Source organism: Leptosomus discolor, chromosome 1, assembly GCF_034619465.1.
Source record: "Leptosomus discolor isolate bLepDis1 chromosome 1, bLepDis1.hap2, whole genome shotgun sequence".
Classification (NCBI taxonomy): Eukaryota; Metazoa; Chordata; class Aves; order Leptosomiformes; family Leptosomidae; genus Leptosomus; species Leptosomus discolor.
Genome location: NC_141391.1, coordinates 131,124,328 through 131,137,762, shown reverse-complemented (window position 1 = coordinate 131,137,762; position 13,435 = coordinate 131,124,328). Strand labels below are relative to the sequence as shown.

Below are 13,435 nucleotides of genomic sequence, written 5' to 3'. Positions count from 1 at the left end.
GCTCTATTGAGGGTACTCCCCTGGGCTGCAGTCCTTTTGGTTAAACCTGCCTAGCATGGGCTCTCCACGGGCTGCAGTTTCTGCAGTGGCCTGATCTTCTCCATAGGCTGCAGGGGAATCTCTGCTCTGGCACTAGGAGCTCCTCCACCCCCTCCTCCCTCTCTGACCTCAGTGTCTGCAGGGCTGTTTCTTGTACTTTTCCCCTCACTTGTCACTGCCTGTGTGGCATTTTGCCCTTTCTTACACACACTTTCCCTGAAGCACCACCATCTTGGCTGAGGGACTCAGCTGTGTCCTGCAGGGGGTCTGTTGGAGCCAGCTGGGACTCTCTGTGTCCAGCACAAGGCAGCCCCTGGCCTCTCCTCACAGAGGCCGCCCTGCAGACCCCTGCTGACAACACCTTGCCTCCTATGCCCAGTACAATCTGATGTGTGTAGCTGGCTGTGTAGGTTCTTCATCATCTACGCGGACGGTTCTGGAACTGAGCTTCTGCGGAGCAGGGATGTACGCGAGTATATTGCCGAAGCCTGTAGTGATCCCACTGCTGCTGTCTTGCAGGAACCTGTACAAGAACATCCAGGTAGGAAAATTTTATTTCTTTTCTGACAAACTAACAACAGAAATAATTACAAAGGCGGAGTCAGAAGTTTCGACTCTTATTTGGACAGGAAATTTGAAAATGTTTTTCCCCATATAGAGAGGTGCCCACACTTGTGGCAGTGAAGCATGGGGAAGAAGGAGCTTGTGGAAAACTCTGGGAAGCAGCGAATTGACTGAATGACACTGTGAAGGGATAAGTGAACAAACAACTGGCATATCTTTATCAGCTCTCATTCATGCAAACAAAAGTGATTACCAAATGCAGAGATTCTCTGTGTATTTACCATCAAAGACCATCAAATGTATGACAGTCTTCATTAATCATGTAACTGTTTATCAATGAAGACAATGATGCTCTGATGTTGACCCTTAGTCTGGCTGTTGGAAAGGATAAATATGTTATTAAGAAGTTGGAAAAATATGACTGAAATAGGGGATGCCAATAGTATATGGCACCAACCACCTCGTAGTAGCAATACAACAAGTAACATCCTGAAACAATTGGTTATTATTGTAAGGTTAGTTGAAGATACTGGGTTTCTATAAAATATACTGTGGTGTAACAGGTAGATCCTAAGAAAAATAAATGTATCTTTAAAGACCAGAACACATGGTTCCCCTGGATATGGGGGAATGATAAGGATAGTTTGCTTCAAGCTGTGAAGTACTAAGACATTCTTCTCAAAGACTTATATCATAAGCATAAGCTTTCCTACCTACTACTCTTAGCAGGTTTTGCACATTTTCAAATGCTGCTTCTATTCACAATAATGCCCAGTTCCCCACTGTATAAACTGAATGAAAAAATTCTGCTATGGGAAAAGGAAAAGAGAAAGGGCACTGAGAGACAGAAGGATAGGGAGGGTGGAAAGATCAGGAAGATAGAGAAGATACATACCCAGTGAAAATCCCAGTCAAGAAAACCTGCTCACAGCCAGGAGTCATTTAGTAGCACACATGCTTTTCCAGACTTCAGGCTCTACATTTCTCAATACTGGCTCAATTTGCCTTGACACCAAGGATCTACAATTTTGTGTCATTGTGACAAAGTGCCTCAGTGGTCATATGAAGGCCAGCTATGGGGTAGATAATAGTAGATTAAGTAGATTTTTGGGTTGGGTTGGAAGAATTATTTTAAAGAACATTCAAATTAATCAGGATGATAAAAAAAGATAGTAAGTCATCTTTAATGGAATCCATCCAGTGATCAGATTGTAAAGTATAAAATACAGTGAAGATTTATGCATGTTGAGTATGATGTACTTCTGAGATTAGTATTCAGTAAACATGGGTCAATGGTTTGCTCTTCCTTGTTTGGGGTACTCCGCACACTATACAACTGAGCCTGTTACCCAAGACTCAAAGCAAGCCACGAGTATCGCATTTTTGCATGGAGTTTTACCACTTGATAATAAGGGGTTTTATACACAGATAAGTATATTTTTCTGGAAGATTGAGACACTTGTCCATCACTTTTGGATTTGAACTGATTCTTACCAAAATGTGTCTTTGAACCAGGTGTTCTCAGTATTACTATCCTCCGCCCTTTGACTGAAGCCTCCCCCTGGGTAATGAAGAAAGAACCAGAGAGTATTGTTCCTCCAAATCTTCAGTCAAGGACCTGGGGTACATTTTCTCCTCTTGAGGTATAATTGTTTCAAAACTGTCTTTTCCTGCTTAAGTAATAGATGTTTGTCATGGGGAGGAAATGGAGTTCTAAACAATATGACATTGTTAAGTCTGGTTTATTAAGCAGGCAAAGCAAGGGGCAGGCTGTCAGGGAAAATATGGTCACCTTGGGCTTCTTCTACTCTCAGAAAGGTGATATAGCAATTTTAAGGGGAGTTCATCTTGCCAGATGAAGTAGTTTTAGACTGGATAAATTATGCCCAAGAATCTACTGACTTTATTGTCTAGATTTGTAATGCTAGAAGGAGAGCATGTGCTTTTCAGCTGAGACACACGTTGGCAATATCTGCATTTAGTCAGTAATATAAGTAGGCTCTTGCTTTTTTTGCTTGTTCTTGTCTGTGTTCAGAGGAAGATCATGGGTCCCTCAGTCAAAACACGAGGTTGGAGGGGTCTCTGCATTGGATCCGAAGAACAGACGAGCTTGCCAGTAGCTGTGCAAAAATGTCCTAATAAACTGCAAATCCGTCAGCTATTCCAGTATGAGCCACTCAGTGATGAACTACGAGAAAAGCTGCAGATTTCCCTCAAGGTAGTACCATCACATTTATTCATTTTGCCAGTGAGCAATAGGGAACAGACAAATTGGGTGACATGGATTTGCAGTATATGCCTGAGACAAAAATTCTGCTACTTTCAAAGAACGATCAGCATTTCATACATAGGCAGGTGCTCTAAGAAAAGTGTATTGAAGCAGCTCAACTGTTTTCACTCATCTCTTGTGGAACCTACTTCTCTGTGCAAATGTGTGGGATACAGTCCAGCACATATCACAGTACACTAACAAATAGTTTCCTTTCTGTCAATGTTGATATCTATTACTTTGCTTTTACTTTGCTTAGAGTTCGTTTTCCTCCACAAAGCCTTAAAAACTTTGATGTATAAAGTTGTACAAGAATTTCTAACCCACCATAATTCTACAGTTAACTCAGTGACCGGGTTGCTGAGACACACTCTGGTTTTGGTTATGTGTTTGTTTTCATAAATCAGTACAGAACATTTCCAGGTACAAGTCTGAGTTCTGTCACTCTATCCATGTCTAGCTAATAGCTATGTAGCCTTCTAACAATGTGTGTGTCCATCCCTTGTGAGTGAGTGGTTCGTAACAAGACGCAACCTACACCTTGTGTGTTAAGTGTTCTGAGATGGAATCTGAAAGTTCTCATCCTTGTCAGCAGTTTCATAGTTCTCAGTTTGGGTATAAAATATTGATTTATTTAATTCATATTGTGAAGATGCTCTTAAAAGAGATTTTAGAGTTAAAAACTTATTATTACTTCCCAATTAGAGAATAACAAAATACACGTGTTCTGTAATTTATTCATTTAACATATTCTAATGATGGCATTGCAGACTGAATTTGAAAGTTAACAGCATGTGAAATTTGTGAAGGTAGTAGCATGTTGTAGCCTGTTAGTTGGGTTTTCTTCCCACATTACATTTCAAAGAAGACATGCTTGCAACAGAAAAACATTGATAGCTGTTCAGTCCAGGCATGCTTGGGACATGCCAGTCTATCAGAATTAAATTTTGCCCTTTTACAATCTATAAAAGTATAACAATTATTCTTTAATTTGCATACTGATCTTTCAAAGGCAATGGTATAAAAAAAGTTCCACACCAAAATCCCATGGTACATTTCTCTGTTGACCAGATCTGTTGTTGACTTTTAGAGAAAGAATGCTGTTTGTTACATTGGGAAGGAAGAATTGCAATTATTGGCACTGAGAAAACATTTGTAATGATTGCTTTAATGCGCAACGGAAGAATCCTCATTGCTTCTTTATCAATATTTAATTAATGGCTTTTTCCAGTAAGAAATATCTTGAATCTTTAGCCAAATATTCACTTTGCCAGAACTAAATCAAGATCTAAAGAAAAAGGTATTCTTCCTTTCTCCATCTCCTTAAAGATTTAGGGGGGATAAATGAATGAAAAAGAGCTGGAACTGGAAACAGATTGCTTCTGCAAACCCTGTCTATTCATAAAGCCCAGTACTGCATGTAGCTTTCTAGCAGAGTGGAAAACCTTCTGCAAGGCCCCATTTTTTCCGTCCAACTGATGTTCTAAAGCATAAAGAAGTGTGGGGAAAGTGTTCTTTTCTGTAGCACTTAGTGTGATTCTGGCAAAAGTAAACTTCTGTCTAAAAATGAAGCTTCAGATTTTTTTCTGAATCTGATTTTTCAATTGTGATGTAAATTTCCTTTTCCCTAATAGGAGATCAAACAGAAAGGAGATACAGATCACAAACAACGTTTGTTAAACACCTTTTATTCATTAAGCTGATCTTAATAATAGAATTGATTATTATTAATAGCAGCTATTTACTCAACACAGTCACTCACCTAGTTTACTCAAACACTTGCATGTTCACCTGTACTTGCCTGGCTGGTGCAAGAGCTGGGAGGCCAAACCTACCTGCCTACTTAGAAGCAGGGGGTCACACTGACACACCAGGGGCATCTAGATAGCAGATAGCTGTTGGATGTGGTCCAAGTCACACCGTTCATTGTGGATATTAATGTCCACTAGTGGTCTGGTAGAGATTCAGCAGACTCTTGATGTCCTTAGTATATTAGTTCTTGCAGATTCAACAGTATTGCTAGTCTTCAGAGTTGATTAGTCCTTGGTAAGCTTTCACCTGCTACCTTCCTAGCATGTACTCTTCTTAGCTTTGACCTGTTGGGTTTTTTAAAAACTATCATGCAAACCTTTAGATATCTATATAACCCATTCACACAAATTCACAGAAGGGGCCTTTATGACATTGAGAAGAAGCACATAACGTTCATGACTTCTACAAATTCTTTTCTCTAAGTATGTGACCCTTAAGTCTACATCTGCAAAGAAAACATTTGCATCTTTCTTGGTTTTTTTTTTTGTTGTTCCACCAGGAATATATAGACAACATTTTAAAGCAGGAAGATGAGCTGGAAGAGATGAATGTAAAAGAACCAAGAACAGAAGAGGAAAAGGGGAATGCTGCCATTCTCCTTGAACGGGTTATGGTGAGAAAAATACAATTTTTAACTACTAATATGTTTAACAAAACCATTGTATTGCATTGGAAGCATCAGCCTTAAAACACATTGTTGTCCATTAATAAAATACCAAATGTTAGTTCCAGCTCTGCTGTAGTTTAATGGTAAAGCAGAGTCACACTCAGCATTCAGCTGGGCTACTGAATGGCATGACTGCTATTTTGGGGAAGCAATGCTCAAAACAGTTCAAGAGTTTGGCTCTACAGAATGATACATTCCCAAACACACAGGCCAAAATTACTGAAATGTGTATATTCTGCAACATTAGGATGAAAATATTTCCAGTCTGTAATCATTGCAGGTGGAAGACTTGTATTTCAACCACAGCCACCTCCATAGTGAGAGTTTAAACCCTGCTTTTGGGATAATCTGGAGGAATATTTTTATTATTGTTGAGCAGCATTTCTATTTTTTTTGAAAATGTACTCTGCTAATTTGAACAGATAATTAGAGCATTAAAAGAAAAAGGAGGGGAATAGGTAATGGGAAAGGTGAGTGAATAGGGGAAGAGGGACTTGCTGTAGCAGTCAGGAAACAGTGAGGTCAGTGTTCAAGCAGCAGAAGTGGAAAGAATTAGGATGAATGAGAGAAGCACTGCTTACAACTTATGAAGAGAGTGATCAGTTTGCTTTATTTAAGTTCTTTAAATAATTTCTTTCCTACAGCTTTCTTTGAATTTGGTACCTTGCATGAGGTGAATTCACGTGCTAGATTTTTAGTAGTTATTAAACACTGGGGTTTTTTTCTAGTTTCATTTAGGAAATACTTTTATTTCCATTTAATCAAATAACACGCATATAGTGAATTCAAACATAAATTAAAATATAAATTAAATTAATTAATTTATATTAATTATCTGAATTAAAAAATATGGCATTTGAAAAATAAGATCTAGCCATGTTAGGTTAAATATTGACTTCCAGATGATCTATCAAGCTTTCAAAAGTGAGCATATTCTAGCAAACAAACATCGACTTAGCCTTAGAGTCCACCTTTTAAACCTTGTCTCAACATGCGAAAACATTAGGAATGAGATCTTTCAAGTTTAAAATGCTGTTAATTTCCTTTTCCTAGCCTTCTGGATAGATATGTAACTCTACTTTTTTTTTTTTTTCTCCCACACAAGCTTAAAAAACCCGCTCCCGTAATTCTAGAATTTGTTTCTGAGCTTTTTAGCCAAGTTAGCCTTTTTATTTGCTGAAACTAAAGCCTATTTTTTGATATTACAAACTTTCACATGTATTTTTTTGCTCAGTACTTTCAAGTGATATACAAGTCTTAAAAAGAGACTAGAGAAAAGAAGTATCTAGCAAAAAACCAGGAAGGAGCTTACAACTTTTCTGGAAAGAGGAACATAGAGAAGTGATCCATCTGCCTCTGTCCTCTAGCCAGACATTTATTTGCTTTGATGAGATCCAGATGCTGAATCTCAAATGCTCACAGAATCACAGAATGGTAGGAGTTGGAAGGGACCTCTGGAGATCATCTAGTCCAACTCCCCCACCAAAGCAGGTTAGCCTAGAGCTCGGTTCCAATGAACTTGTCTAAGTGACTAATTATTGTTGGTTGTCCCGGCTACCATGAGCACATTTCCAGGTACAGATTTCACATCGGACAATGCTTTTTCTGAGCAGCAGAGTCTCACTGTGGACCTGCTGTGACTCAGGAATTAGTGTCACGCTCCTCTCAAGTCTCCACTGTTCCCCAGCTCTGTTACAACCTAGACTGCCTGGCCACAGGAACTCTGGTTTCGTGAACTGCTTCAGGGACAGCATGAGAATAAAGGAAACAGCTTCGTTTAGAGTCTTTTACCCCTTAAGCACTTTACTGTAAACCAGCCACAAGAGAGCTCCTCAGTAATGAAGCCTGCAAATTCCTGAACACATTTCCCCTTTGACTTCTTGTTGTGACCATGAGTTTTAGAGCTGGTTCAAATCCTTTGTGGAAGGATTTGAGTTTGAATATGAACTGTATTAGTTGATTTAATAAACAGCAACCATATACAGTATGAAGCCATCTGTGAAGCAGGTCATCAAGAAGGTAAGAAATACCTGTTTAGACCAGGGAAATTGTACTTCATTTCCTTTTTCACCAGCTCATGTTTTCTAACACACTGAAATACCTACAAATCTATTCTTGTAGTCACATTCTCACGTAACAAGGTAACACTCTTTTAGGATGGAAATCATTTGAACAGGGTGCTGTTGTGGGGCCTGTTTCTCACATGGTCACAGGTATTCCTTCTTCATTGCAGTCCTTCCCTAACTGGGAGAAGTCAACTGAAAATCTGAGTGACAGAGGTAATAAAAATTGAGTATCTGTCTTCTAAAATTGTAGAATATAATAGTAAGTTTTGAAGTACTGTAGTATTATTTTTAAAGAAGAAAGAGAAAGGTGAATTCATCTATGAGCTATGGACATGCTTCTGTGTGATTTTCACAGGTGATTAGAACTTAGCATCAATGATTCCATACCTCTAAAAATTGATTCCTGTGTTTAAGCAGGTGTATTTGGCATTTTGACTCACATTTCCACATATATTGAGTTTTCTTAGGTATAAGAACTATGACAGTACTTGGTTGCTTTTATGCCAGTATCAACTTTTCAGACAAGTTTTTCAAAGCAGCTAGATAAATCCTGGTTATTTATTACACTTGACAATCGGATCTCAAACAATCATGTGTTTTGGTTACATTAACTTTGCCTAAAGGAAAAGATGAAACAGTGTATTAGCTTTCCCTTGTGAATTTCTGTTTTGGTAAGATACTTGTTAACATTTATTGATGTTTTCAATATGTACAAATAAAAATTAAGATGTTTGTTTCTTTTACAAATCCATAAGCCTTTTCCATAGAAAAAATCCATAGTATTCAATCCCACAGTGATGCTAGCATTTAGTGTTATTTTTTTGCCCTTCCTGCCTTGTCAAGAGTATTTTTGCTTGTTAAAAAAAACATGCTGTGCAAAGTAAATGGAAACTGCTGCAACAAATGCTTGCTACACAGTTTCCTGATTTAAATGAAGGTGCAATTTTAACATAATATTATTAATGAAGAAGATAGGGGGAAAGAAAAGCTCTTTAAAAGAGGTAAAAATACAAAAAGCAGAAAAATAAAAGTGTATTCTATAGTGAAAAAGCTGACCAAAACCCCCCTGACTTTTGAAGTTTGCAGTTACGTAATTCCCGAAACACTAAGATGTCATAGTCAAATAGGGTCATATCTCTCAAATACTCAAATCTGCTCAGTTTTGCCACAGAAATTTGTTTTCAACCAAGGAAATGTCTTTGGACTCACAGTTTAGGTTTAAGACATGAAGTAAACAACACATTTTATAAAAGATGTCAGAGGACAGGGAAACTCTTTATTAAAGCCCCAGAGCTGGTCACAATCTTAAATATGGAAGGACTGGCTTTTCTCCATTATACATATTGAACTAGTAGTTCCTTCCATTAAAATGTTGATTATGGCTGCTTCACAGCCACAATTAAGCAAGCTGAAAGTAATAAAGCTCCCTGAAAGCCCATATTATTTTCTTCAGCTGGAGATAGAGACCTGGAATGTTTCTCTCCAGTCAGAAAGTGGCTGAATGTCAGCAGGTATTCACATGTATTTGATTTGTATCTTGAAAGAACATAAAGATATTTCAGGAAATACAGGGTGGGGGTATGAACTTAATCAGCTTCTGGTGCTTTCTATGTTGAATTGAATTAATTTCCTACCTGTTAATGTTCTGAACTTGATTTTGGAATGAAGTTCTTTCTGCTCTTCCCTCACAGTAAGATTTTCACCAAGTGACATAAAGATGCATTAAAAATATATCCTTTTATGGTTTTTTATTCATAACGCTTAGCAGTGCTTAGCAGAATGTGCACATTCAATAATACTCTTTACCTTACAGCTCACATAACTGAGCTGTATGAACAGGCAGTGGCTTCTTCTCGCCAGTCTTGCACAGAGAAGACAATCACTACCCAAAGAGAGGACCAACAGCAGGGGTTCAGGTAGGACAGGCCAGTGAGAACTGATGCAAATGTAAATAACACAAAGGATCGAACCAAACGTACAGGCAAGGTAATGTACTTTACTGACTGTCATTTAGGACCAGGAGCTAGATCTCTAGATACATATAGCAATGTTTCACTAGCTTTTCCTATGATTATTTTGCCCCTCTGTGCCTCTCTTTCCTTATCTCAAAGATATTTTAAACTTTGTTGGAAAAGGATTTTGAGGGTTTCTTTGGTTGAATAGTATAACAAAATGCAGATATGGGTAAACAATTTTGCTGCAAACCATACAAGTCCAAGTCAGGAGATGTTAATATAATGTACTGTCATAAAGAGCATTTTCTTTCCAGGGTTATCTTGTAAATATTTTTGTGCTTATGAAACATTATGCTAGTTTTCTCATTTTCACTACTTTTTTCTCCCCTGGTCATTCAGTCCAGGAGTAACAACACCAGTGTCCAAGTGGCAGAGCAGACTAGAAGAGCACAGGTAATAGCATTAGTAGGACAGAAAGTTAATGATTTTAAGAGCTAACTTAATTCTGGTTTTGGAAAGACTTATGATACTGATTTCATCAGGTCTTGGGTAATGGTCCAATGGTTTGCTAGCAAACAATGGGGTGTTTTCTGCAACAGAAATGCTGAATGGATGGTTTAGCTCTCATTTTTTCAAAATTTAGCAGTGTTGCTGTTAACTTACACTATTTAAAACAAGGCTGAAGTCAGAAATCTTTTGTTCTGTTTTATGACTCTGCCACCAGCACGGAGAGTAATTTATATTACTAGTTTCAAATGCTAATGCTTTAGGTTAAGGTTCAGGTATTCTGAAAATCCCATCTGATTTTTCAAACAGAAACCCAGATGCATGTCTTTGAAGCTTGAGAAGTTTCAAAGCTTCTCAAGGCAAAACAGTCCCAGCTCTCCCAGCCTCTCCTTATATGAAAGATGCGCTAAGCTCTTAATCACCTTTGTGGCCCTTCTCTGGACTTGCTTCTGTAAGAAGTCTGTGTCTTTCATGATTCAGGGAGCCAAGAACCAGACACAGTACTCCAGATGTGGTTTCACCCATGCTGAGTAGAGAGGAAGGTTCACCTCCCTGCCTCCCTGCAGCTGCTGACCACACTCTTCCTTATGCAGCCCAGGATTCTGCTGGTCTTCCCTGCCACAAGGACATAGTGTTGGTTCATGTTCAATTTGGCGTCCACCAGAACTCCTAGGTCCTTCTCTGCAGAGCCGCTTTCCAGTGGTGGGTGGGGTGGCTTAAGTCCCCCATGAGGACCAGGTATTATGAATGTGAGATTTCTTCCAGTTGTCTGAAGGCCACATCTACCTCTTCTTCCTGATCAGCTGGTCTATAGCAGACACCCACAACGTTATCCATTAATCCTAGCCTATAAGCTCTCAGCTGGCTCATCACCCATCCCCAGGCAGAGCTCCAGGCTTTCCAGCTGCTCTCTTACACACAGGGCAACTTCCCCTCCTTGCCTTCTTGGCCTGCCCTTCCTGACGACCTTGTATCCATCCAAACGTCACTCCGTTCATCTATCAGCCATCCTTCCACTTCTGCATGATACCAATGAGGTCATTGACCCTTAAGTGCACACAGACATCTAATTCCTCCTGTTTGTTACTTGTGCCGCCTGCAGTAGTGTACAGGCATTTCTGAGAGGCATCCAGCCATGCTGATGGCCCAGAAAGGATATGAAAGCTTTCCCCATAATGCCATCCCATAGGCATTTCCTTATTTGCATGCATACGTTTGGTGTGACCCCACTTCAGCCCTGTTTTGTTGATTGTGATGTCCCTTCTGTTCACATCACCCCAGGCGCTTTGCTTGCCTACCACACCCACCGCTTCCTCACTTGGTTGTTGAGGCTTCTCTCCCTCCCAACTTCATTGTGGAGTGTACTATAAAGTGCAGGATATGCTCATGGTTTACACTTTGGAAATGCAGCTGCATTTTCAAGGACATTTTAGGTGGTAAAACATGTGGACAAGGTAAACTCATTATCTTTAAGAAGAGCCTTAAAATTAGAGTCATCTTAAAAATCGATGCCTTACTAAAGGAAGGCCTGTAAAGTTCTACTTCAGGAATTAACTGTATCTCAATTTCCTGTTTATGAAGTATTTCTCATGGGAGTTCTGAGGGAGGTGCTATAATCTTCAGATTAAAAGTGCTTTTTTACAGGAGGAAATGTGTATATGTGTATAAACATAAAAATCTTTGTAGCACTGAAAGTTGTATCTAAGGTCACCCTCAATTTTAATTCTGCTCCCCTTGATGATTTCACTTGCTCTCCAATTTGTAAAAAAATTTTATCTCCCATTGATGAATGGTGAAGCAGTTTGATTAATTGCAAGAAAAAAAATCTATATAGATGCTTTGAAACAGCATATATTGCTAAAAATGTACATTTCACAATTAGATGAATTTTGATGAGAATTTCTGCTCAGGTATAAATTGAAAGTCACTGGATTTCCATCTGCAGATATGGTGATTCACAAAAACATTTGAAAAAAAATAAGAGCAATTTCAAAGTCAGTATTAATTGAGAGGAAAATAGATTTTTTGGAAAGTAAATATACAGACTCTTATTCTATGGAGAGACATATTGCTGCATTATATAATTCTTTAGTAACACAGAAAAACGTCTCATTTAAGCATTGTGCATTAAAACCATTATTCTTTTCAGTTCTAGAGGAAGGGGCTTTGCAAATCTGACAGAATGTCAAATTCCTCAATGTAATCCAAGCAGGACTGTTTAAATTCAAGGAATTAAAAATATGCATTTAATTTATGTTGAAATAGAAAACCTGATATGTGAACAAGGATTAACATAGAGAAAGTTATCAGTAACATACCTTCATTCACAATGGAATTAAAATAATTATATCAACAGCTATTTAAGTCATTCATTATTTCTTAAACAGAATAACTTGAAATGGTGATGAACTATTATGATCAGAAACTTGCTTTTTGTTTCTTATTTTTGTGCAAGGTTAAATAGCAATTGAAAACTAAGTTCTCTTCCATACTACTTCTTAATTACTTTCTGACTTGCAAGAGATAAAAAAAAAAACCTTTTATAATTTCAGGTTTATTTTTTAATATAGCATTTTGCACTCTTTTGCATACTATTTAAAGAATGACTTTAAATATATGTATCACAGTAACCAGCACCCAAGAAGATCAGGCACAATTGTGGCTTTAAAAGCCAGTGTCAAAACTCTCAATATGATTAAGAGTGATAATTTCATAGCTGATATTAGATCCTGCAGGTCAGTGAAACTATAGTCATGTAAAACTGGACTGAAATCCAGTGTAAAATCAAGCTGAAAACATAACTGGTCTTTACTCTGGTGAATCTCACCTTCAGAAGTTTGAACAGCTTTTTCTGTTTCCAAAGAGCCATCAAATTTTTCTGTGATAAAATAAGGAAGTTAGATTAATTTTGTGTTAATAAATTTTAGCAATGCATCTGAAATACCAATTCACAGATTTGAATGTTTGTTGGAAGGTTGGAAAGACACTAGTGACAGTCTCAGGTATGTTGTACAAGATTTAGAGAACTGGAGCATACTTTGAGGAGGTAGCAGCCAACCCACTGTCCATATGCATTTTGATCAGACCCTCCATATATCATATCCTCCATATCTGAGGAGGAGATTGTCTGTGCATGCCAGACCAGCTTGTTCTTGATCTATCACTGAGAAAATTTCAGTTACAAGAATATCGCTCAATGTAATTAACCAGAAAAAAAAAATGCCACTTGCCTTTATCATTTCCATTCCTCAATGTTTTAAACATAATACAGAAAAGCAGGGTGAACTCAGTTACAATGCTTTTTTCTTTCTTTTCCTTACTAACAATGTTAAAACTTACTTAGGAAAGAACTTGATGAAGAAAAGAAGTCCTTAATGGCAATAAGAAACAAAATAATTCCTCCATATTTTGCATCAGAATTTGGCAAGGAGTTTTTCCCGAAAAAGGTATGTAGCTGAAAACTGGATGAGTTTGTGTTAGGCCAGGTAGTTTCTGTCATAGTCCCACAAAGACAGTTGTGGGTTTGCTTCTCAGCCTCAATTTATCTCAAGAAACC

General features: G+C 38.1%; 1 protein-coding gene across 1 annotated transcript in view; it reads left to right on the top strand.

The window, feature by feature from the left end:
- Window positions 1-13,435, top strand: part of SPAG17 (sperm associated antigen 17) — a 115,627-nt gene that overhangs the window by 91,545 nt on the left and 10,647 nt on the right. The window contains 8 exon segments of the mRNA XM_086460644.1: window positions 450-580; window positions 2,119-2,246; window positions 2,639-2,821; window positions 5,184-5,297; window positions 7,585-7,618; window positions 9,213-9,333; window positions 9,772-9,825; window positions 13,223-13,325. Of these exon segments, the coding sequence (XP_086316770.1) occupies window positions 450-580; window positions 2,119-2,246; window positions 2,639-2,821; window positions 5,184-5,297; window positions 7,585-7,618; window positions 9,213-9,333; window positions 9,772-9,825; window positions 13,223-13,325 (868 nt within the window).